General features: G+C 36.6%; 1 protein-coding gene across 5 annotated transcripts in view; it reads right to left on the bottom strand.

The window, feature by feature from the left end:
- Positions 1-4,574: 4,574 nt before the first annotated feature.
- The window catches only part of ZMYM4 (zinc finger MYM-type containing 4), a 135,278-nt gene continuing 115,532 nt past the window's right edge, over positions 4,575-24,320 (bottom strand). For all 5 annotated transcript variants that reach the window (XM_041738041.1, XM_041738044.1, XM_041738043.1 and 2 more), the window contains 7 exons: positions 23,951-24,122; positions 23,677-23,772; positions 21,312-21,463; positions 12,742-12,853; positions 10,957-11,205; positions 7,938-8,067; positions 4,575-7,057 (listed from right to left, as the gene is read on the bottom strand). In XM_041738041.1, coding sequence (XP_041593975.1) covers positions 6,850-7,057; positions 7,938-8,067; positions 10,957-11,205; positions 12,742-12,853; positions 21,312-21,463; positions 23,677-23,772; positions 23,951-24,122 — 1,119 coding nt within the window. In that variant the 3' untranslated portion in view covers positions 4,575-6,849. The remainder of the gene's footprint in view (positions 7,058-7,937; positions 8,068-10,956; positions 11,206-12,741; positions 12,854-21,311; positions 21,464-23,676; positions 23,773-23,950; positions 24,123-24,320) is intronic.

Here is a 24,320-nt window from a genome sequence, read left to right as displayed (position 1 = left end):
CAAGCTAGACAAACCTAACAGTATATACATATTTTTAAAATTAAAAAGGCCTTAAAAAAATTAAAAAGCGCTTGTCCAAGGAAAGCAAAAACTGTTCAACATAAGAAAATTCTGTCAATGTGTTTTGTAACATTAATAAAGGGGAAAAAAAAAAAGAAGACTATTAAAATAAATGCAAAAAAATTTTGTTAAGTTCAACACTTTTTATAATTGAAAGAAAAACTCATGGCAGAGATTCCTGAGTGGCTCAGCAGTTGAGCATCTGCCTTCGGCCCAGGGCATGATCCTGGAGACCCAGGATCGAGTCCCATGTCAGGCTCCCTGCATGGAGCCTGCTTCTCCCTCTGCCTGGGTCTCTGCCTCTCTTTTTCTGTCTCTAATGAATAAATAAAATCTTTAAAAAAAGAAAAGAAAAGAAAAACTCATGGCAAACTGGAATAGAAGGGGATGTCCTTGGTAAAAATTATATACCTAAGCTAATAGTATATATAAAAAATACATGTAAAATTAGTTTCATCAAAGAATGCAAGGATGGTTTGATATCAGAAAAATCTATTGATTTTCACTAAACGAATAAGTGAATGAATAATACAAATTATTGATTAGCTACACAAAATGCATTTGGTAACAATCATTTATTTAATGGGGGGGGGACTTTTTCCTAGCAAAAGCTATCAAAACTCTTTTTTCCTTTTTCTTTCTTTTTTTTTTTTTTAAATTTATTTATGATAGTCACACAGAGAGAGAGAGAGAGAGAGAGAGAGAGAGAGAGAGGCAGAGACACAGGCAGAGGGAGAAGCAGGCTCCATGCACCGGGAGCCCAACGTGGGATTTGATCCCAGGTCTCCAGGATCGCGCCCTGGGCCAAAGGCAGGCGCCAAACCACTCCCTCTTTTTCTTTTTATTATTATTTTTTTTTAATCAAAACTTTCTTATCTTGATGTTTAAGATTGCCTTCCAGACTGGATATACAGTTGACCCTCAAAAAAACATGGCCTTGAACTGCATAGGCACCCATACACATGAATTTGTTTTGTAGGAGAGAACTGTAAATGTGTTTTCTCTTCTTCACGATTTTCGTTAATAAGATTTTCTTAAAAAAAAAAAATAGTAAGATTTTCTTTCCTCTACATTACTTTATTGTAACACAGCATGTAATACATATAACATACAAAATCTGTGTTAGCTGTTTATGTTATCAATAAGACTTCCAGTCAACAGAGGCTATTAGTGGTTTAAGTTTCTGGAGAGTTAAAACTTCTACTGTGATTTTCAACTATGCAGGAATTATCACCTCGACTCACATGTTGTTCAAGAGTCAACTGTATAGTTCGTTGATTCTTGCAGTAATGGTTTTTATATTCCAACAGCAGTATGCTTGGCATTATCCATTTTTCTAATCTGGCCAATCCTAAGGACATGAATTGATAGGTTTGAAGAGAAATAGCATGATTACTAAAGGAGTCTGAAAATCTCTCTTCATACACCTATTCCCTGTTTGGGTTTCTCTTATGAAGTATTCATTATTCTTTGTTCAGTTTTCTTTATAATTCAGCAGTTTGGGGTGTATATTCTAAATATATATCATTTGGTAATTTTACGCATTGCAAATACAGGTATTCCCACTTTTTTAAAGTGTCAGGCCATTTTACTTTTCCAAAAAACTTACATTAGAACCCATTTTTGCTAACCAACAGGTATCAGAAGAGGATTTTTACTTTCACCAAAAGGCAGGACACAACAATAGTGTTCTGAGTTTCACAGCTAGCCCATTCAGAGGCAGTGCGCAGCCCGAGGAGTGAGAGCTACACGTACCACCAAACTCCTTTCCTGGGAACTACTCTCAGCATCAAACACCTTAGTCCCCAAAACTTTGCATGATGTCTGTGAGCGCCTGTGCTTTATCTTGGTTTATTTTTCTACATATGTTAGCAAAATGTGCCCTGAAGTGTCAGAAAAGCCTCAAAGAGGTCAATTTGGGGTCTGGGAATGCTTAAAAAAAAAAAAAAATTCCATATAAATTAATGGTAATGTCTTCTCCATTCTACACCGTTTAGGTTTACTAAAGTTTCACAGCAACGCTGTACCTTCAGAGAGCGGGGAAACCTGTATCCTCTCTGAGCCTGTCATTTGTCATCTTTTATCGAAAAACATCTTTAATTTCCATAGAAAATAAATATATAAATTTTCTCCATATAGTTTGTGCTTTGGAAATTTTAAGAAGCTCCTTCTCTCCCCCAGATCACAATATTTTTCATATTTCTATTAATTGTATCATTTTACCTTTCACATTTAAGACCTTTAATCCATTGAGAGCCCACCTTTGGACATGATGCTAGTTAGGTATCCTGTTTTTCTCCATGTAAAAAGCCAGTTTTCCAACACCACCTACTAAAACAAACACAGGATTTTTGTATATTACTTAATTACTAAATACTTTATAGCTTTCACTGTCACTCTGAATAGTATCTTTTCCTTTTAATTACATTATCTAATTGGCTGCTGCTCTAGTAGAAAAGTGCTTGAAATTTTTATCAACTATTTTGTAGTTACCATCCTTAAGCTTATTTTGAATAGTTTCTTTAAATACATAGGTATACCTGAACATCTGAAAATATGACTTAATTTAAAATAATGAGTTTTAGAGGCGCCCTGGCTGGCTCCGTGGGTGGAACGTCCAACTCCTGTTCTCAGGGTCATGAGTTTAAGCCTCCCACTGGGTGTTATCAGTAACTTAAAAAAAAATAAAGTAAAAATAATGAGTTTATTTCTCTTCCCAATACCAATAGTATCTTTCTTCTTTTTCTTTTCTTATGGTCCAGATCAGAACTTCTCATTCTATGTTTAACAGCAGCCTGATACTGAGCGTAGTAAATCTGTTAGTCAGGAAACTGGTTTGGCTACTTTAGTTTGGCTGAAATAAGATGGCAGGTTTCTTTCTTTCTTATGTGAAGGTCTGAGGTGGCAGGCAGTTCAGCACAGAAGTGGCCCTGCCTTATGAGGTTGATGTGCTTTCGATATGCTCCCCTTTCCCACATAGAACTGGTTTGCCATGAGCACAGTGACACTCTGGCCCATGGAAAAGAGGAAATTACAAGAGGAAGGCAAGCCCTTTCCTTTTTAAGATGTGGCCTGCCAGTGATAAACTACGGTTTCCATCCCATTGGTCAAAAGTCAGTCCCATGTTCACACTTAGTTGCAAGGTAGCCTGGAAAAGATAATCTCTTACCAAAGAAACTACTGCCTAGCTAAAAAGTGGGGGAGCAAGGGGTGGTGTGAATGAAGGAAGAAGTGCGGAGATGTATGTTGCTGTACAGCTGTCTTGCTCCCAAGTCATTGTATTATAACCAAGTAAATGAAATTTCATTAAGAGTTTCTCCAATTAAAAAAGAAAAAAAAAAAGATATACCATGCATTCCTCCTTTTTTCGATGTAGTAAGTTATTAGTGGATTTTTGTGATGTCGATTACTATTCATATGCATATAAGCACATGAGTGAAGAACTTATGATTACATATGGTATTTACTCATTCTAAATATTTTATTCAAATCGTATAAAGGTATTGTGTTTTGCGGAATGAGAAGCCATGAACTTAGTGAAAATTCAGGGCACAGGAAGAGGATTAACACTGATATAAAATCTTGCTATATGCCCAGCAATTTGCATGTTATAATAAAAAAAAAAATCCATGACACCCGAAAGCCTACATATTCCAAACTTATGGAAGAGTTATTCTTATTCCTACTTTATAAGAAAACTCAGGCACACAAAAATTAAGTAATTTACCTAAAGCTACACAACCAGTAAGTGGTAAGACTAGGCTCCAAAGCCTCAGATCTTCCTACTCTGTTAACAATGCCTCTCAATGATTATTCTTTCAACAATAGACAAGAGGAAATTAGTGCTTAATTCTTTCCTAAAATTTCAACTCCATACCATACAGAATTTTTTAATTTGCATGGAAAGTAAACTTCTGAATTTGATAGAAAACTGGGATTCACACGCACAAATTCGTTTTACTTTGCAATTCTTGGAAAACTCCTGTTTTACGAAATTCGGAATGCCAATAGGCAGTAGACTAGAAACAGTTGATATGGAATCTGAAACTGCACAAAACCAAGGTAGAGCTAGAGTCGAAGAAAGATGCCAATTAGTCTCACACTTCCAAATTGAGTACGTATTTTCCTTAAGAATGGATCTATATTCTTTATCCCAGTCTCACAATTTCAAAATCATTCAAGGTAAACTGATGCCAGCTTTATAAATCTTAAAAAAAGTTTGCCTCAAATGAAACAAATATGTGATACTTGGTATTTCTAGCTTTCAGAGCTTTGAATATAGTTAGCTTTAAAAAAATGGGAACAAGTCTTTTGATGGAAAAAAGAAAAAAAAGTGAAAACTTTGCAGTGAAACAATACGTTTACTGGACTAAGTAAAAACCAAATAATTTATTTCCTGAAAACTGCTCTCTCTTTGAAATATACCATCTGGTGGCTCATACCCATAGGTTAAACAGAAAAAAAATATCTAAACTTCGTTGAAGACAAAGAAAAGGAATAACTCACCCATCAAATACAAATATACTATTTTATTCTAAGGGAATATTTCTGTGGTTTCTGCAAGGGGAAAACCCAAAAGTGGTTAAAAAACAAAAAAGAACGGATAATTTAGATGTTTCTCGTTTGTTTGATGTTTTTTTCTCCCCTGGAAATAAAAATGCAATTTTACATAATTTTAATAAAATTTTAAAAAGCAAATAGTCTGACACACATATCAACAGCTACGCTTATGAAGAATGACCAATAATTAAGATTTTCTTTTACGAATTAATTTAGGGTCTGGACAACTCTGTGGACTAACATGCAATTGAAGTCCTGATAAAGTTATTGACCTGGGTATTGACTGTTCTCAATTAAAAGATACAGATTTCTTTTTTTCTCTCTGGTGTTTTCTAACAAGGTATCTACTATACCAACAATATTTGTTCTTGATACAACTACAGAAGGGGAAATGTTAGTGTTTATACAAACCATAAAATTTGTATAGTGGGGGCTATTACAACTGATGTTTCTGGATAGTTTATTGGCAGACTTATCAGACAATCCAGTTGTTTTTCCTCCATATCAAACAAGATCTGGATGCAAGAAGTTTTCCAGTCAGAAATGACAAACACAGATGGAATTAATCATACAGAACTGGGGCAGATTTACTTCTTTCACACAGTTCCTGGTAACCAAAATGAAATTTGTTACAGGCAGAGGGACAGAACCATCAAGTACACAACGTCAAAAGGCCTACTTTTTAAAATTTTATTGTACTTAAATGACTTTCATTTATTTAAAAAAAAACAACAAAAACACCTGCCACCCCCATCTAAAAAATGGGACATATTGGAAAGTCTTTCAGGGTTAAAATTTCTAAGAGGCTTTTTGGATTTCTCTCATTTCTATCATAGGGTCAAATTTACCTTAGCTAAAGAAGTTCTGTGATTGGCCAACATCATAAAAGCTTTGAGTCAAAGTTTTCTGGGGGAAGAAACTGAGAATGAAGATAAGGGAGATGGACTGATATGCCAAACACACCTATGACTTGCAATCCTCAAAGAACTACTAAAACAGCTAGAGATTGGAATAATGCTATAAGACCTGTTGTGGATATGCAAGACAGTCAATGTCTTTATATCCTAACCCCAGAATCCGTATTTTCAAGTTTCTTAGGGCAACAAGGTCATCTTCCAAATTGCTAGGACCTTTTCTACCATAATTCTGATAGCTAAGTAATACTGTGTCTTTGTGGAATTACCCACAGGTTTTGCCAGAGTAAGGAGAGAGACTTTTCTTTTTGAAATGACAAGGGCCTCCAGAAACTGGTGCAAAAGACAAAATAAGGATTTGGGAAACAGGAAGAAAAAACAATGGGAGAAAAGCTGCCATTTGGGGATGAAATGAAAACAAAAGGAGAACCCCCATTTCTGTGTACCACAGCTCATGCTATGAGACAGCAGCAATAAAGGCTGACACCCAGAGAAGTGGGCATTTTAGTGGGTTTTCTACAAACATTTCAAGACACTTGGGGTCTAACAGGCTCCACAGATTTTCTGTGTGCATAATCAGCTCGTGGAGTTTCAGCCCCTTTACACCTCAATTTACCCACATCTAGACCCACAGCAGAGAAGGCTAGACCCAGAAAGTGAGAGGGACACATTACTGTGTGAACAGCAGTGAAGGCCTTTTTCCCTGATGTGAGGGGCCCATGGCAAAAGCACCAGAGGCTTCTATCCTTCACAGAATTGCCTTGGCAGTGAAAATCAAATTAAGACCACTTCACTCTCTACCTTTTAAGAAAAAGTTGAGTAATTTTATTGGGTCTTCAAGTCTGGGTCCCACAGTCCTCATCTGATGTCACTCTTAGCTCTGCACTGATTTCTCCTCTGACGTGCACATAGGGCTTGCCCAAGTAGCCTACTGCAGCCGAGGCTTTATTCCAAAGCTACCTCTCTAAGGTCTAAGGTTTCTATGGTAGAGTTTTATACAACAGTTTTCCTTAAAAATATTCCACAATTTGTTATTCCCAAACAAAATAAGATTATGCACCACTCAGAGAAATTGGTTAGTCATTCTGAAGATGTCTAAGAACTATATCACTGCCAAAGAACAACATTTCTCAGTTCGTATTCTTTCCTTCAGTTTTCATTTGTACATCCACACTGTGGTTCACGAGTCATCTGTTTTCCATTATCTTATAATCAAGTCAAGAGGACTTGGACTTGTACATCGTTTTCCAAAGCTGGATGCATTCACAGTTTGGTGCATACCCATGTGTATGAAAATAGGAACCCCACTTCCACTTTAATCTGATAATTCAACATCAGAGTCTTCTGATTTGGCTTTGGCAAGTTCTTCGTGTACCTCCCTCACCATGAGAATACGTGTTAACATGGTGTCCAGGGTCCCAGGGTCTATCGGGAATGTGGAGTACCACATGGGGCTATTCGGAACACAGGAGCGCTCAGGTTGCAGGTAAAACACATCATTCCTCTGCTTCACACTTTCAGAACTATCCATAGGGGAAAAAAAAAAGAAAGAAAGAAACTAAGGAAATTGGGGATCAGAAAGTATAGGAAATATATAACTACTCTTTAATATAGTGGCTCTCACCTTGTTCCCCGCTGTAACTAATGTCATAGATAAGCAATGCACCCAGGGAGATAAATAAGTTTATAGGCTTTTCGCCCCAGGTGCAACCTGTAACTGCACATTTTTTCCTCCTACACTCACCAGACATGAGTATAATGTTAATAGAAGACAAAGTATAAATCATTCACAAACCTTAGTATTAGGAGCAATAATTCACCTTACATTTGTAACACTATGGCTAAGAAGAACCACATACCCTCAGTACCCAATATCCCCAAGAGCACTCAATACATATTACCACAGGGCAAAACAGTGGCTGTATTTCTTTGAAAAAAAAAAAAGTGCTTTAGTGTGGCTCTTATAATTCTAAAGTCTTAAAGTTTCTGTAAGAGAAAGACCACTCAAAAAATATGTATTCCTTAAAAATAGTTTTTCTATTTATAGGTTTAGCTGTACAGCCTCTCCTCTAAAAACAGTAAAATCCCAACTCTTTAGTTATCACATAAAGGTTGAATAACAGTTGTAAAGATCAAACAGCTCTGGTTCTTGCTTTTTAAAAGATTTTCAGGAAAAAAAAAAAAGAGAGATTTTCAGGAGAAAAACAAAAACAAAAACAAAACTATCCAGATAAAGTGGTTTGCTTCTGGGTCCAAATTCCACACAGATACGAGAATAGGGACAAAAGGAAATTAAAGGTACACCCTTGTTGAAAGTCATATTTCTGATATTCAAGCATCGAAAATCCAAAACATGTTAACTACTGAAGTGTACTGAATCTAGTCCAGAGGAAGACTGCTTACCATTTTGACAAGTAAAACTCATAAAGTCGAACTGGGCATCGTAGTGGGTTGTCAGTATTCTCGGCCATCTCCACACCCATTGGAACCTCATCATCTTCATTTCGTTTCCTCTTGCCAACAGTGAGTTTATCTTGAGACGGGAAATAATAAAAGATTACAAAAATCTTTCCTTCCAGTCTTAAGACATCCACTGAACTTCGTTTCCAGTCAGACTGTCACTCCGTTCTCCTCCGGTTCACTCACTCATCCCACAAGCATGGACTGAGCACCTACAGAGGTGCTAGACAGTACGTTAAGTACTGCTTAATAGCACCGAACAGATCGAAGTCCCCATTCTGTAAAATTTATGTTGCCCTGTTCATTGAAGTGGGTGCAGCACAGCAATAGCATGGTACTGGGGAGGGAGCTAGGCCTTAATTTTGAACCCGACTCTGTTATGAAATTTCACTAGGTGTATCTTTTTCTTAAGATTATTTATTTATTTATTTATTCATGAGAGGCAGACAGAGAGAGAGAGAGAGAGAGAGAGAGAGAGAGAGCGCAGAGACACACAGGCAGAGGGAGAAGCAGGCTCCATGCAGGGAGCCCGATGTAGGACTCGATCCCAGGTCTCCAGGATCACGCCCTGGGCTGAAGGCGGAGCTAAACCGCTGAGCCACCAGAACTGCCCCTCACCAGGTATAGCTTAAGTCACAGCAAGATAAAGTAGGAAACAGAGGGTTCTAAATGCTCTTCTACACAAGAGATCAAGATAGCTGTCACTTCTTTATCTGAAAATACTTTTACTGTGAAGCATCAGTGTCCACCCAGCACATGTTTTAAGTTTCTTTTATCTTGTCACAGTATTATGAGAATTGGAATCTTTGTTGGGGGAAAAAAGTGCTCAGTAAACTTGACTATCTGATAAAAAAAAAAAAAAAAGAGCAAATAGTTTTTCACCAACAGAATTTTACAGAGGCCAAGGGTTACCAAAAGAAACCAGGGTGAAGATAGAGAAAGTAAGACTGTTTTTTCTTTCCCACTTTCTCCATTCAGGCTTCAAGAGAAGAGCAGTGGGTAGTGGATCTGCTGCAAACCTGAGGAAAAAGGTTTTATTCTTCTTTTCTTACAGTGGCTCTTAATAGCTGGTAAAGAACTTTCCCCAGCTTCCTGCATTAGTTATTACTTAAAATTCACCCCAGTTTTCTATTGAGGATACCTAAATATAAAAACTTATTCATTCAGAAAAGAAGCTGAACTTACTTACTACCAGTCTTGTAATGCATCTCATCAGAAACCAGGAAATGTTACCTGATTGCCTCTCTCTGCCCCCAATTAATGTTAATTAAGAACACAGGGCAGCCCGGGTGGCCCAGCAGTTTAGCGCTGCCTTCCGCCCAAGGCCTGATCCTGGAGACCCGGGATCGAGTCCTGCATCAGGCTCCCTGCATGGAGCCTGCTTCTCCCTCCCTCCCTCCCTCCCTCCCTCCCTCCCTCCCTCCCTCTCTCTCTCTCATGAATAAATAAAATCTTAAAAAAAAAATTAAGTGCACAAAGGGGCCTATATACAAACAAAATAAAGGAGACAGAACATAGTTGTGGGGTGAAAAAGCATAACGGTGTTACATTTTCTAAAGAAAAGGAGCAATGGAGAAAAAAGTTAACACAACCAAGAACATAACAATTATTCTTTATAGACTTTAGTTTCAGTAATTTTTAAATTCTCACATTCAAAATATTTATTATCCCAAAGAAGTAACAACTTGATTTTGGGAACTTTAGAACTTACAATTTTGATTAAAATTAATATGTTTAATTTCTAGTTCCATAATATGTTAACTTTTTAAAATGTGAAAATAAACTATTATATAATAAGCTGTTTTAGGAACATAAACTTAGAAAATTGTGATTGCTGACATTATTCCACCATGTACAAAAGCAATACAGGTCTTCCTCAACATACAATGGGGTTACAACGTGATACACCCATCCAAAACTGCAAATGCATTTAATACATGTAACCTAATGAACATCGTAGCTTCAATGTGCTCAGAACACTTATGTAGCCCACAGTTGGGCAAAATCCTCTAACACAAAGCCTATTTTATAATAAAGTATTGATTATCTGATGTCACTGATTAAATACTGCACTGGAAAGTGCAAAAGTTGAATGGGTGCAGAATGGCTTAAGCGTACAGGTTGTCTACCCTCGTGATCACGGGGCTGACTGGGAGCTGCAGACGTGCTGCCCAGCATCACATTGCATTCCACTAGCCGAAGATACAAAAAGTTCTCACTCAAAGTACAGTCTCTACTGAATGCATGTGTATCACTTTTTCACAACTGTAAAGCTGAAAAACTGTTAAGTCAAACCCCATCTGTATACTCTAGGCCAACTTTTAAGTTTCTTCAGAAATTGATAGTTAATGTTAGCTAAAAAGAGGTGCTCTGATTTAAAAAAAAGGTTTAGAAATAGATTTAAAAACTAGACAGGTTCCTTTTAACTAGCGATTGGCTGATCTTCTGCCTCTAAATCAGTGACTTTGATTCTTATATTTAAATTCCCTGGGGATCCCTGGGTGGCGCAGCGGTTTGGCGCCTGCCTTTGGCCCAGGGCGCGATCCTGGAGATCCGGGATCGAATCCCACGTCGGGCTCCCGGTGCATGGAGCCTGCTTCTCCCTCTGCCTGTGTCTCTGCTTCTCTCTCTCTCTCTCTGTGACTATCATAAATAAATTTAAAAAATTAAAAAAAAAAATTCCCTGGAAAGTTTTACAATGCACATTTATTTGGGATCTAATCCTGACCAATTAAATCAGAATTTCTAATTTAAAAGCCAATAAAAGTACAGAGAAGCAACTGATTGCTCTCATTTTGTGGCAAGCCTTTAATTAACCTAGCCCTGACAATAAAAAAGCATCTATATATCAATCTAAAGCTACACTCTTCCCTGTCTCCAATTTAGTTACCTTTCTGTGGTAAATCTCTATTTGTACACTAACCAGACTTGGAACAGAAATCACACAAACTCCACCACACACCTGGTTCTGACTCCTGCTTCTGTAAAGGGGGGAAGAACCTCAGATATGTCATCTTGGTGCTATACTTCAGGGTCCTGGTCCGTCTCATCACGTGAGCAAAGGAAAGCTTCAAGTGCTCAGTAACATTCTTGAGTTGAAAATATTTGGTATTGAAGAAAAGGAGGGTGTTCAGGAGGACGATTGGTGAGTAAGCGCCCAGCTGTTTGCACTCCCACAAATGCTCTTCTTCAATGCGAGAGAACATGTAACCTGGACCGAAGAAGGGAGAAGGAAGTAACACTACTAAGCTCCTGCTAAATAGGACCAATTAATTTCTTAAATTCTCAGACAGGAAAATATGAAAAAAATGACCCACTGTCCCCATCTTTTCCCCTCGTCTTATATGGAAAGCCAGAAAAGGCACCGCAAAGAAAGAGCAGATGATTCCACTGAATCAGACACTGTGAGCAATCCACTGAAGCAGTTTTAATCTATTGTTATTTTAGACCAGGGTTTGGGAAACTTTTTCTGTAAAGAGCCAGATGGTAAACATTTCAAGTACTGTGGGCCATGGAGGCTGGACAACACTGTTGTTACTGAAGATAAGGAGCCACAGACAGGCCAAAAAAAAAAAAAAAAAAAAAAGGAGCCACAGACAATATGGAAACAAACAGGAGTGGCTGTGTACCAATAAAGTTTACTTATACACACCAATTTAAATTTAATTTTAATTTTCCACAAAATACTACTTTTCTTTAAACTTTTTCCCAACCATTTGTAACTCATGGACTATACAGAAACAGGCAGCAGGCCAGATACAAGCAGTTTGTAGACTCCTGTCTGAGGTCATTACGCTTTCCGTTGTTAGGTGGTTCAGTTTCACTTTAGAATTTATTTAGATTTTATTTAGATTTAGATTTATTTAGATCATCAGAAGGCAGCTAGCTCCCTCCCTTCCATCCCCCCTTATTTTAAATTTCTATTAAGAGTTGATTATTTCATGATGACTTATGTGGGATTCTTTTGAAAAGCAGGTGTCCTGCACACGAATTAAGATGAGTATACCTTTAGGTGCACACTCCTCCTGAGATTCCCTAAATGCAGGTCTTTCCTTATGTTCTCTCACCAATCCTCTTTTTTGCTGCTTATGCATTCTATTTTTGGGAGACTAACCACAAACGTGAATTTATTACTTCCAACTCTATCTTCCTTCTCTCCTCTTTGGAGGCTATATGCATCAAGCCACCACACTGCTCAGAATGCTTCAAAGGTGCTCTATAGCCCAAAAGAAAAGGGCACAAATTCCTGAACATGACACTAACCCTCTCTGTCCACAGCCAAGGAGTCTAAAACCATGACTGACTGAATCAGGGAGTTACCTAACAACGTACAAAGATAATTCAATGATGAAGACTTAACTCTTGTAACAACCAGGACAGGGTATTGATAATTAACTACTGAAGAAGGTCCACTGCTAATGTACAGCCTAGAAGTAAAGGATATATGTGTCAGCTGCTGGGACAGTGTGCAACTTCACCAACGCTACCAGACCAAAAACGGCTTCTAAAAAGTAAATACAACTTCCAGTTGTTTTTTATTTTCATTAGTATCTATACATACACTGTTTGGAAGTTTTAATTTTACCAAAATAAATAATAAACCAAAGACTTCCTCCTCCAAAGTTCAAATACCCTATAAATCAAGATAGAAATATAAATGAACAATTTATTTTAAAAAATCATAAAAATTAATCAATCTAGGAAGGCATATCATGGAAAGAATAAAAATAAAAGATAAGCATCCTACCATTAGGAAGTATTGTAGGTTCCCATATTTTCAAGAGTTTGGTAAGTTCAATCATAAATCTGGAATAGGGCTCAGTAAAAATGTTATCTATTCTACCATTTTCAAACAGGTACTGCAAGAGAAAAAATGGAAATATATATGTTGATACAAAGAAAACACATGTATTTTTTTTTAAGATTTTTTTTTTTTAAGGAATAAAGTTTATCCTTAATTTTTGCCCTTAACATTGTGAAGGATATATTTTTTTTTTTTGAAGGATATATTTTAAAGATACATTTTAAAATATCAGGAGTCAAGCTAGAAGGTCCTTCTTGTATATTTCAAGCACTGAGCTTGCAAGTAAAATTTTCTATTTCCTTCTTAAAATATGGATGGTACAAAATAATTATAATAAATAAGTACTTTTTACTCAGTTCATGAAACTGATATACTAAAAATTGGTTCTAATTTGTATTTTTCCACTCATTTTTTGAATTCACAGGATCTATCTGCAAATGTGCACTCAGATGCTTTTAGTTTTTAGCCTAGTTACTAGATAACTTCCTGAAATAATAAGGTTAGCTAGTGTCAGGTGACCTGAGGATACCAAGTTTTAAACCACAGCTCTCAACTCTCTGCCCCACAACATAGCCTTCAAAAAGTTCAAGTCTATTTATAGGATGTAAAACTATGCTAATTATAACCATCAAGAATCATATCACAGAATGGGAAACAAGAAACAGGTTGGATAGAGTAATGCTAAAAAACATCTTGAGGTTACAGAACAGGTCCAATGAAATCACTCAAGGAAATACAATGAGCATTTACAGAACAAAGGTATAATTACATGTTGAAATTCTTGCTGCTTTTAAGATTGGTATTATTTATTTATCCACGGCTATTTTGGTTTTTGCTTTTCTATACAATGTATGACTTGGAGAAAAATTTTATTTCCAGTTAAATTTGTTCTGGCTAATAAAAATTATCTATCATTTCAACATGCATTTTTATAGTCCTCTTCAAAGACAATTTATGACACTGCCAGATTATAGTTTTACTTGAGAAATACTCACTTTTTTCTTTTAGTAAAGTTATTTTCACAACTTTAAACTGTATTATGAAAAAAGTTAAAACACAGAAAAAGTGGGAAGAATGACACACTTCAACTCACTACACATTAGAAATACAGAATTGAGTTTTATACATCTACTCAAACAAATGAGTTTATATAAAATACATGTTTTAAAAATCACTTTCCCCCTTAGACCAGGAACAAGCCAAAATTGCCTATTCTTGCCATTTCCAATTAACATTGTACTTGGGAGTCCTAGCCTGAGCAACCAGACAGGTAAAAACAAATAAAAGGCTTCATTCAAATAGGAAAGGTCCTAAAACAGTAAAACTATCTTTATTTATAAATGACATGAGCCTAAATACAGAAAATTCGAAAGAATACACACACAAAAGAAATTGTTTTTAGAGTTAATAAATGAATTCAGCAAAGCTAGAGGATATAAGCAACACAAAATCACTTGCAATGAACAATCCAAAAAGGAAATTAAGAAAACAATTCAATTTACAATTGTATCAGAAAGAATATTTAATAATAAACTGAACCAAAGAAGTACATGACTTACGCATATAAAACTAAAAAAAAAAAAAAAAACCCACTAAGAAATTAAAGAATATTAAAGAAAAACATCTTATATTCCTGGATCTGGAGAGAATACTGTTAAAATGCCAATACTGCCCCCCAAAAATCTACACTCAGTATGATCCTATCAAAATCCCAATGGCTTTTTTTTTGGAAGGGGGGCAGAAAGGAAAAAGCCAATTCTAAAATTCATATGAAATTGTAAGGAACGTTGAATTGCCAAGTGAATCTTGAAGAATCATACTTCCCTATTTCAAATTTAGTACAAAGCCAACAGTAATCAAAATAGTGTGTACTGCCATATGAATAACTATATAGACCAATATAGAAATGAGACTCGAAAATAAACACATATTTAGTCAAATGATTTTTAACATGTCAAGACCATTCAATGGAGAAAGAACAGTTTCTTCAACACATGGTAGTGGGAAAACTGGGTATCTACATATCAAGTTATCCCTAACTCACAAGTATCCCTACATGAGACATAAAAATGAATTCAAATGGATCAATGACTTAAGAGCTAAAAACATAAAACTCTTAAAGACGACAGAGGACTAAATCTTCATGCACTTGAATTTGACAGTGGATTCTTAGATACAACACCAAAGCAAAAGCAACAGAAAAACTTACACACTTCATTAAACTTCAAAATTTTGTCCACCAAAATACACTAAGAGACTTAAAAGGAAACAGAGACTAAGAAAAAATACTTGCATATCACTTATCTGATAAAGAGTTTAATATCCAGAATATATAAAGAAATCCTACAATTCAACAACAACAACAAAAAGACAATCGACCCAACTTAGAAATGGAGCAAAGGACTTTATCCAAAGAGGATATACAAGTGGACAAGTACATGAAAAAATGCTCAATGACATTAGTTATTAGGGAAATGCAAATCAAAACTACAATGAGATAGCATCTCATATCCATCAGATGACTATTTAAAAAGAAAAAAAGAGGACACCTGGGTGGCTCAGGTCATGATCTCAGGGTCCTGGAATCAAGTTCCACATCAGGCTCTCTGCTCAGTGGAGAGGCTGCTTCTCACTCTCCTTCTGCCTGTGCAGAGGCACCCCCTCCTGCTTGTGCTCTCTCTTTCAAGTAAATAAATAAAATATTTTTTAAAAAATAGAAAGAAATTCAAAAGAATATATTAACAAATGTTGGCAAGGATATGGAGATTATAGAACCCTCATAACGTTGTTGCTGGGAATGTTAACATGGTACAGCCACTGTTGAAAATAGTTTGGTGGTTTCTCAACAAGCTAATCATAGAGTTACCATATGACCCTGTGATTAAGACCCCATTTGCAGGAATAAGACCCAAACGAATTGAAAATAGGTATTCAAATAATATCCTGTACATGAATGTTTGCAGTATCATTCACTTTTCATGACAGCTAAAAGGTAGAAACAACTCAAATGTCCATGAACAGATGAATGGTTAAACAAAATGTGGTATATCCAAGAATTATTCAGATACCAAAAGGAATGAAGTACTGATTCATGCTACAGCATAGGTTAGCCCTATGTTGAAAGAGGCCAGACACAAAAGGCCACATAAAATTATGTGATTCTACTTCTGTGAAATATCCAGAATAGGCAAATCCACAGATATAGAAAGCAGATATATGGTTGCCAGGGACTAAATGGAGGAGGTAATAAGGAGTGGCTACTTAATGGGTATGAGATTTCCACTTAGGGTATTAAAGTTTTAGAACAACATAGTGAGGGCAGCCTGGTGGCACAGCGGTTTAGCGCCGCCTACAGCCCGGGGTGTGATCCTGGAGACCCAGGATCGAGTCCCGTATCAGGCTTCCTGCAGGGAGCCTGCTTCTCCCTCTGCCTGTGTCTCTGCCTCTCTCTTTGCTCTCTCTGAATGAATAAATAAATAAATCTTAAAAAAAAAAAAAAAAAAGAACATAGTGATAATGACTGTACAACATCCTGAATGTACTTAATGTCACTGAATTGTACACTTTAAAATGGTAAGTTTTATAATATGTGTGTTTTACCATAATATAAATATTGTACTACACTACTTTAAAAATGTGGGATGCCTGGGTGGCTGGGATGCCTGGGTGGCTCAGCGGTTGAGCATCTGCCTTTAGCTCAGGATCTGATCGTGGAGTCCCAGGATTGAGTCCCACATCCAGCTACCCGACAGGAAGCCTGCTTCTCCCTCTGCCTGTGTGTCTGCCTCTCTCTCTGTGTCTCTCATGAATAAATAAATAATATCTTAAATAAATAAATTATAAATATATGTGTCTCTTAGAGTTTTCCATATAAGAACAATTAGAGTTTCCATATAAGAACAATTCAACAGTTTTTAACTGCTACAGAGTATTCAATAGTACAAACATATTATAGATGACTGAACCATTACTATTTTGATGAATGCATACACGGTTTCCTTTTTTTTTTTTTAAGATTTTATGATTTTATTCATGAGAGACACACAGAGAGAGAGGCAGAGACACAGGCAGAGGGAGAAGCAGGCTCCCTGCAAGGAAACTAATGCAGGACTCGATCCCGGGACTCCAGGATCACACCCTGAGTTGAAGGCAAATGCTCAACCACTGGTTTCCAATTTTTTTGCTCTTAAAAACAATGTTACAATGAAAATACCAGTACATGTCTGTCTTTGTACATGTGGGTGCATTTCTTTGGGGAAAAATACTGAGCAGTGGATTTGCTAGACTGAGGAATCTACGTGAATTTAAAGTTTTTCGGGTTTTCTTGTTATTGTTGTTTTTTAAGATATTTAAGTAATCTCTACAATTCAACATGGGGCTTGAACTCACAACCCTGAGACCAAGAATCACACACGCTATTGACTGAACCAGCCAGGCACCCCTATGTGCATTTAAAGTCTTAATAATCACATCAACCTGCCCTGTGAAAATGCCTTCACACAAGAAAAATGTTTATGTATCTTCAATAATACTTGGTATTATCAAAGTTCTTAATCTTTCAATTTTCAGTCAAATGGGTCAAATTGTTCCTTGGTTATACATGGGTACCTTTCATATTAGAGACGCAGTCCACCACAGTAATCACAGGAATATCGACGGAAAAGCCGTCTGGATGCACAACCTGGCCCTGCCCATTACTACCTTGGGGACGTCAGGCAAGATTTTAACTCACTGTGCCTCAGCAGAAAATGGTGATGATGCTAGTTCTTATACATTACCAAGGCAAACTAACAAATAAACGAATATATGAAATAAGCTTATATTAATACGTAGCACACACGGTAAATGACTGTTAGGCATTCCTGGTACATTCTGCCTCTTAACTTAATCTGTTGATTTTCTCTGTTACTTGCCTATTTGCTTCTTTTGCCAATTATCCCCTTCTTGGCTAACGTTAACAGTGGTGGTCCAGGTGTTGATATTACAGTTGAGTTTAGTTTATCTCTTTACATTTTTATGTACTTTCAAAATCATTTCAATAAGCATAATTATTTTTATAATCAGAAAAAAAAAGAAAAGAAGCAGCACATCTGAGATGTCAACATAAGTAACCTTTTAAAATTATTTACAGTTTAGGAAAAGTTACTTCTGTTGAGATTGATAAAAAGTCCATAATACTTTCTACAACAATCATCTGACAATTTATTAACTTAGAGCCTCTTTTTAATACTATTATTATATAGTCATTTATTAATATAAAATTGATAAATATACTAGAATAAACTTTCTTTTTTTTTTAATTTTTTTTTTAAGATTTTATTTATTTATTCATGAGAAAGAGAGAGAGAGAGAGAGAGAGAGAGAGGCACAGAGACATAGGCAGAGGGAGAAGCAGGCTCCATGCACCGGGAGCCCGACGTGGGATTCGATCCCGGGTCTCCAGGATCGCGCCCTGGGCCAAAGGCAGGCGCCAAACCGCTGCGCCACCCAGGGATCCCTAGAATAAACTTTCATGACTTGTCTCACAAATTAGAATATATCTTATAGGTAGCAGAGTATCTGGTGTGTAAAACAGTTAAGTGTTTTTGACTGAAACACAGCAATGACCACGTTTTGACGATATTCAAAATAGAAGAGCAATCAGGGGAAGCAGGCTCCTGATGGATATATTCTGATATCCATCAAAATAATAATCTTACTTCTTGACATATATTCTGATAAAATTAGAAAATGTTCTTTAGATCCGTAATATCATAAACTCTAAAGTGTGTTTAGAATCTTCACAATATCTGCCTAACCAAAATGCATGTATGGCACATAGTAGATGCTCAATAAATATTGGTTGAAAGAACCAATAAGAGTTCTCTCATGTTTTGATCTTAAAAAATATCTTTTACTATCTAGAAATTCAATCAAAATATAATGGGAACAGTAATTATATAAGGAAAGTGTTCTTTTGACTCTGGGAAAAATGAATGCTGTTTGCATAACTAGATACCCATCCCAAATGTTATTCATCAGAAATATACTTCTGTCATGTACAAAAAAGAATTTCAGATGTATTAAAGATAATCTAAAACACCCCAAATATTTTAGAGAGTAATTTATGAGAATTTAAATACTTAAATAGGAAGACCATCCTAAGCAACACAGAAAATACCAGGAATTTTAAAGGGAAATAAATGCATACTATTAAACTATGTAAAAAGGAAAACTTTTTGAATGGCAAATACAATATAAACAAAAACATTCTGAAAAAATTTACTTCAAGCACTTACATCAGAGTTTATATCCCTAACGTAAAAGAGATACTACAAAGGAAAAATCCGAATAACCAACAGCATAAAAAGATATTCTACTTTTAAAAACTTGGAAAATACAAATTGGAGCCACTAAATTTTTTTTAAGCCATCAGAATAATAAAACTTAAAAAGAGAATTCAAGAAACGGGCACTCACAACCCAGCTGGTAAAGGTGTAAATTACTATAACCATTCTGGAAAGTAAAATGAAGGTATCTTAAAATTAGAAAAATCTATACATGGGGGTGGGTGCCTGGGTGGCTAAGTCAGTTAAGCGTCTGCCTTTGGCACAGATCATGATTCCAGGGTCCTGGGATCCAGCCTAGAGTTGAGCTCCCTGCTCAGAGAGGAGCCTGCTTCTCTCTGTTTGCCCCTTCCCCTACTTGTGCTGACTGGCACACATGCACCCCCGCCTCTCTCTCTGAAAAATAAATAAAATCTTAAAAAAAAAAAAAAAGGGAGAAAGACAAATCTATACATACTTTAACCTAAATGTAAAAGCATCAAAAGAAAGGGTGAATAATTGGTATATTCATATTCTGTAATATTATACATCATTTTTTTTATAAAGGAAAGAATTTGATTTATATTCACCTGAAGGATACACAGACCGAGAAAAGTAAGCAACAAAAAAATGTATATGGCATCAGCCCCATATTGCTAAAAACTAAGCAAAACAAGACTAACATCTATACACATGCATAAATGTTTGGCACGAAGGGCAGATGCTTTAACACTGGTTATCTCAGAGACTGGGAATGAAGGAGAAAAAATGGTCTTTATATGCCTTCAACCTACTGTTTTGACAGTTACACTGAGCACATACTACTTCTATAATTAAAAAACAAAACTTTAGGAATAAATGCCTTAATAAAAGAATATACCACCACCACCACCACCATACAAATGGAATAAAATCTGGCAAATAGAGAAAAGAGAAATCAACAACATCTAGAGCACTACCACCCAAGACGATAGCCACTATCAATGTATTTTGGTGCATTTCATTTTATTACATAGGACTGGTTTTTTAAATCACTTTGTGTTAACATATAGCGATCCACAAAGACTTCATACTCTTCATTTAATGCTTTAATATTAGTAATTTTATACATTACTAGAAGTTACTTTGTAAACAATTTTTATTAGCTACATAATGTATATTTTATAAATATACTATAACTTAAACATAACACTCTGGTGGGCACTTAAGTTATTTCCAGTTTTGTGCAAATGATGTCTGAACTTCAGAATATTTGCTCTGCCAGACTCCCAGAAAGGGAATTACTGGAGAAAGAGTATGAACATTCAAAATTTCATATTCCTGAGCACATGCTCAAAACCGCTTTCTAGAAAAGTGTGTACTAATTACCACCAACCAAGAAGGCAAATCCCCATCATAGAACTCACATCAACAATATTTTTTTTTTGCTAATGTGACAAATAATGGCATGTTGCTTTTTGTTTGTTTTTAAGATTTTATTTCTTTATTTGAGAGAGAGAGACAAAGAGAGCAGAGGAGCAGGCGGAGGGGTGGAAGGAGAGAGAGAAGCAGACTCCCTGATGAACACGGAACCTGACACTGGCCTCAATCCTAGGACCCCGGAATCATGACCTGAGCTGAAGGCAGACGCTTAACTGACTGAGCCACTCAGGCGCCCCTTGTCTATTATTTAATGTGCATTTAAAACTTTTAAATGAGGGGCGCCTGAGTGGCTCAGCGGTTGAGTGTCTGCCTTTGGCTCAGGTCTTGATGCTGGGGTCGTGGGATCGAGTCCCACGTTGGGCTCCCTGCATGGAGTCTGCTTCTCCCTTTGCCTGGGTCTCTGCCTCTCTCTGTGTGTCTCTCATGAATAAATAAATAAATAATTTTTTTTAAATGATAAAATTTTTAAATGAGACTACATGGTTTACGTAAGTACATACAGATATAATCAGCTATGTTGCTTTTTTGTGAATTTGCTATTTTTGCCCCTTTTGTCCATAGTAACATGCACCATCCTCAATTTCTCTTATTCTACTAACAGTCTCAATCTGGCTCACAAAAGGCTATGTGATCAAGACTTTTAAATTACGGGCAGTGGTTCATTAAGAACAGAGTATAAAGCGTATCGAACAACCATATACACTATGATTTTTCAGCTTGAGTCATAAGATCTATCAGTACTATTAAAAATGCAATACATTTTAGAACAATTACTGAATTTGATACCTGCTGAATTCCAAGGCACAAGTATAAGATACTGTCTGGATCATATTTTTCACCATTTGGTCTCCGCACCTCTTGGATAAACTGGCATAAACCCAAACTCAACTCAGCAAAAGTGCAGGACAGAATATCTTCCTTCAGCTTGATAGAACGGACTATGGAAAGGCAGAAAACATCTGAAATATTAACTCATAAGAAACATAGTAACATTACTTTAATTCACTAAAACACACAGGCTACTACAGTGGGCCCAGGCTGGTGAGGACATGGATTACAGCTAAATCCCGATTTCAAGGCTTTTTCAGTTAAAGAAATAAAAGTAATGCAGCACACCATGTGTAACAGGTGCTGTGACAGGGGGTTAATTTAGGAAGGGTTCCAGGAAAGCACATAAGGACCATCTACAGACAGGGAAGGGTCAGGTGCGATTCTGGAGGATGTGATACTAACGTCAGACCATGAAAGGTGCAGAAGAATTAAACAGATGAATAAAGAATTGCAACCTCAGGGGATCCCTGGGTGGCACAGCGGTTTGGCGCCTGCCTTTGGCCCAGGGCGCGATCCTGGAGACCCGGGATCGAATCCCACATCGGGCTCCCGGTGCATGGAGCCTGCTTCTCCCTCTGCCTGTGTCTCTGCCTCTCTCTCTCTCTCTTTGACTATCATAAATAAATAAAAAAATTAAAAAAAAAAAAAAAAAAGAATTGCAACCTCAGGATATAAAAATATTTCCCAAAGCATATTCTACAGAATACTAGTAACGTGAGAGTTGGAGAAAACTGGGGTTTGTAAAATCTGCCTCTAAAAAACTCACGATGATATATAAAAGGTTTATTAAAGGTTGAGAACGTCTGTATAAAAATGCTGTTTAACTTTCTCTAACTCAGATTTATTTGAATAAATAATATTTCAACTAACACAGAACATCTTCATGCCCTTAGAAACACTGAAACACACAAAAATGAAAAGGTTCAGGGGACTAACGTGTAAAAGAGAAAATCAAGAAGGGCAGATGGGGGCAGATCCTGGTAAACCTCACCGAGCATATTAGGGCTTTGAAGACAACCTAAGAGCTGAATTAATTTTACCAAGAGAGTGACCCAATTTGATTTGTAGAGATCCTACAATTTGATACACACAGAAACCTCTCCAATAGAGAATCTATTTCAATTCAGGTTAGAATAGAAAACACTCTTTCTAGTCACCGCTCCTCTGCATTTAGACAGGGTTGCATGTTTTCAAAGTTAAACTTGAGGATTTGGTTTTGCAAAAGGTAAGCAGTGGTTCAAAAGGGCAAGGACCATGTTTGACCTTTTCACCAAAGCACCTAGCCACCATGTATGGTACATACCTGGTACACAGATTCAGTATTTTTTGGATAAATGAGTCATAGAAATGAGTAGGCATCCCTGTGGCTATTACATTTAGGCCTGTTAGTCTAATATAATATTACCTCTCCGTTCTCACTACCCCCTTCCTTTTTAAAAACAGAGTGCTATGGCTCAAAGTGGGCAGTAAAGAGCCTAATAAACCTCCATTATAGAAGTATATTTATATTACTTGGCAGAGATTACATTTGATCTGCAGGAACTCAATAAGTCAGTCACAGACCACAGCAGCCACTAACTATTTCAATAAAGAGAGGAACATGTACCCAAAAGCCAACAGGGAAGACTGAGGTGTAGCCCAGAGTGCAGGCAGTTGGTTGTTAGAAAGAAGGTATAGCTGAAAATAGGAAAAAAATCTAGTGACAAGGACATACTCATCCATTCCTGCTCTATCTCATTCCACAAAGATTACAGTAAGTACCTTACATAAAACATAGATAATAAAAAAGGAAACTATAAACTGAAAACAAAAGTTTAGAACAGGAACCTCAAAACCGGGGGGGGGGGGGGGGGGAGTTGATTGATGTAGGCTCTAAAATTATACACTGCTGCTCTATGTGGATTGTTTATTGGTACCAAATTTCCTGGTACCCCATCTCACAGAACTTGTTATTAGGAAGAATTTCTACAGAAGAGGCAAGGCTTTTCCAGGTATTTTTCTCAACACCACCACCAAAAGCAGCGGTGTCACACTGGGTTCCATGTGGGTTATTCTACAGATACAGGGCTCAAGAATACAAAGAATACAGAATGGAGCCACCTGCATAATGTTAGAGAAAGGAACACAATTCTTTATATTTGCATAATAAATTCATGCCCATACACTCTTACCTTTTTAACAAGCTCTTTGTAATTGGAAGTAGGATATTAATTTCCAAATTTTAAATAATTTTAAGTATTCCCATTTACAAATTTAAAATTGGCAATAATATTAAAAGTGATTCAGAGAATTCAGACTACAAAGGGAGAAATGGTTTTACCTCTACAGCCTGGCTCTGAGGATTCTTGAGAGAGTGCATGGTCTTGAGCATTTCCTAAAGGGTCAGAACATGGGCTAGATGCCGCATGTTCAATACCTGACAAGGAGAGAAAACGAAATGTTTAAATAAAAATGAGGGAAAATTTAAGTAAAGCCAAAACCAAAAGTCTTACAGGATTTTTGATCTAATATGCATCCCTTTTGTGTAGACTGATGACTTCAACTTATACCTCCAACCCCCTCAATCAAAACATAAATTCATGCTGTGTATTTACCGCCACATTTCAGATCCCCCTGCTCTTCCTTCGCATTTTTCCACTGAACCCAGTTCTTCCAGGCATTTACCCCGTACATGTATTTTAGTGTCATCCCAGACACTGAGCACCCCTGAAAGGCTCCTTGAATAAGACTTCTGGGCTCCATAGCCACTATCGACTTCTTCCGTCCCTGTAAGAATTCCAAAAATTTACAGAATATAAAATTTAGTTCTGAATCTTTAAGAAACATAGTTCTCAAAGAAGGGAATAAATATACAGAATGCATAATTTATTACTAGATCCTAAAGATTCAGAGTTCTTAAAGCCAGAAAGAACTTTAGGGGTAGGTCAATCCAATTCGTGTGAGAAAAGAAAAAATGAGTTGAAA

This window comes from Vulpes lagopus, chromosome 23, assembly GCF_018345385.1.
Source record: "Vulpes lagopus strain Blue_001 chromosome 23, ASM1834538v1, whole genome shotgun sequence".
Classification (NCBI taxonomy): Eukaryota; Metazoa; Chordata; class Mammalia; order Carnivora; family Canidae; genus Vulpes; species Vulpes lagopus.
This window is presented reverse-complemented; position numbering and strand designations above follow the sequence as displayed.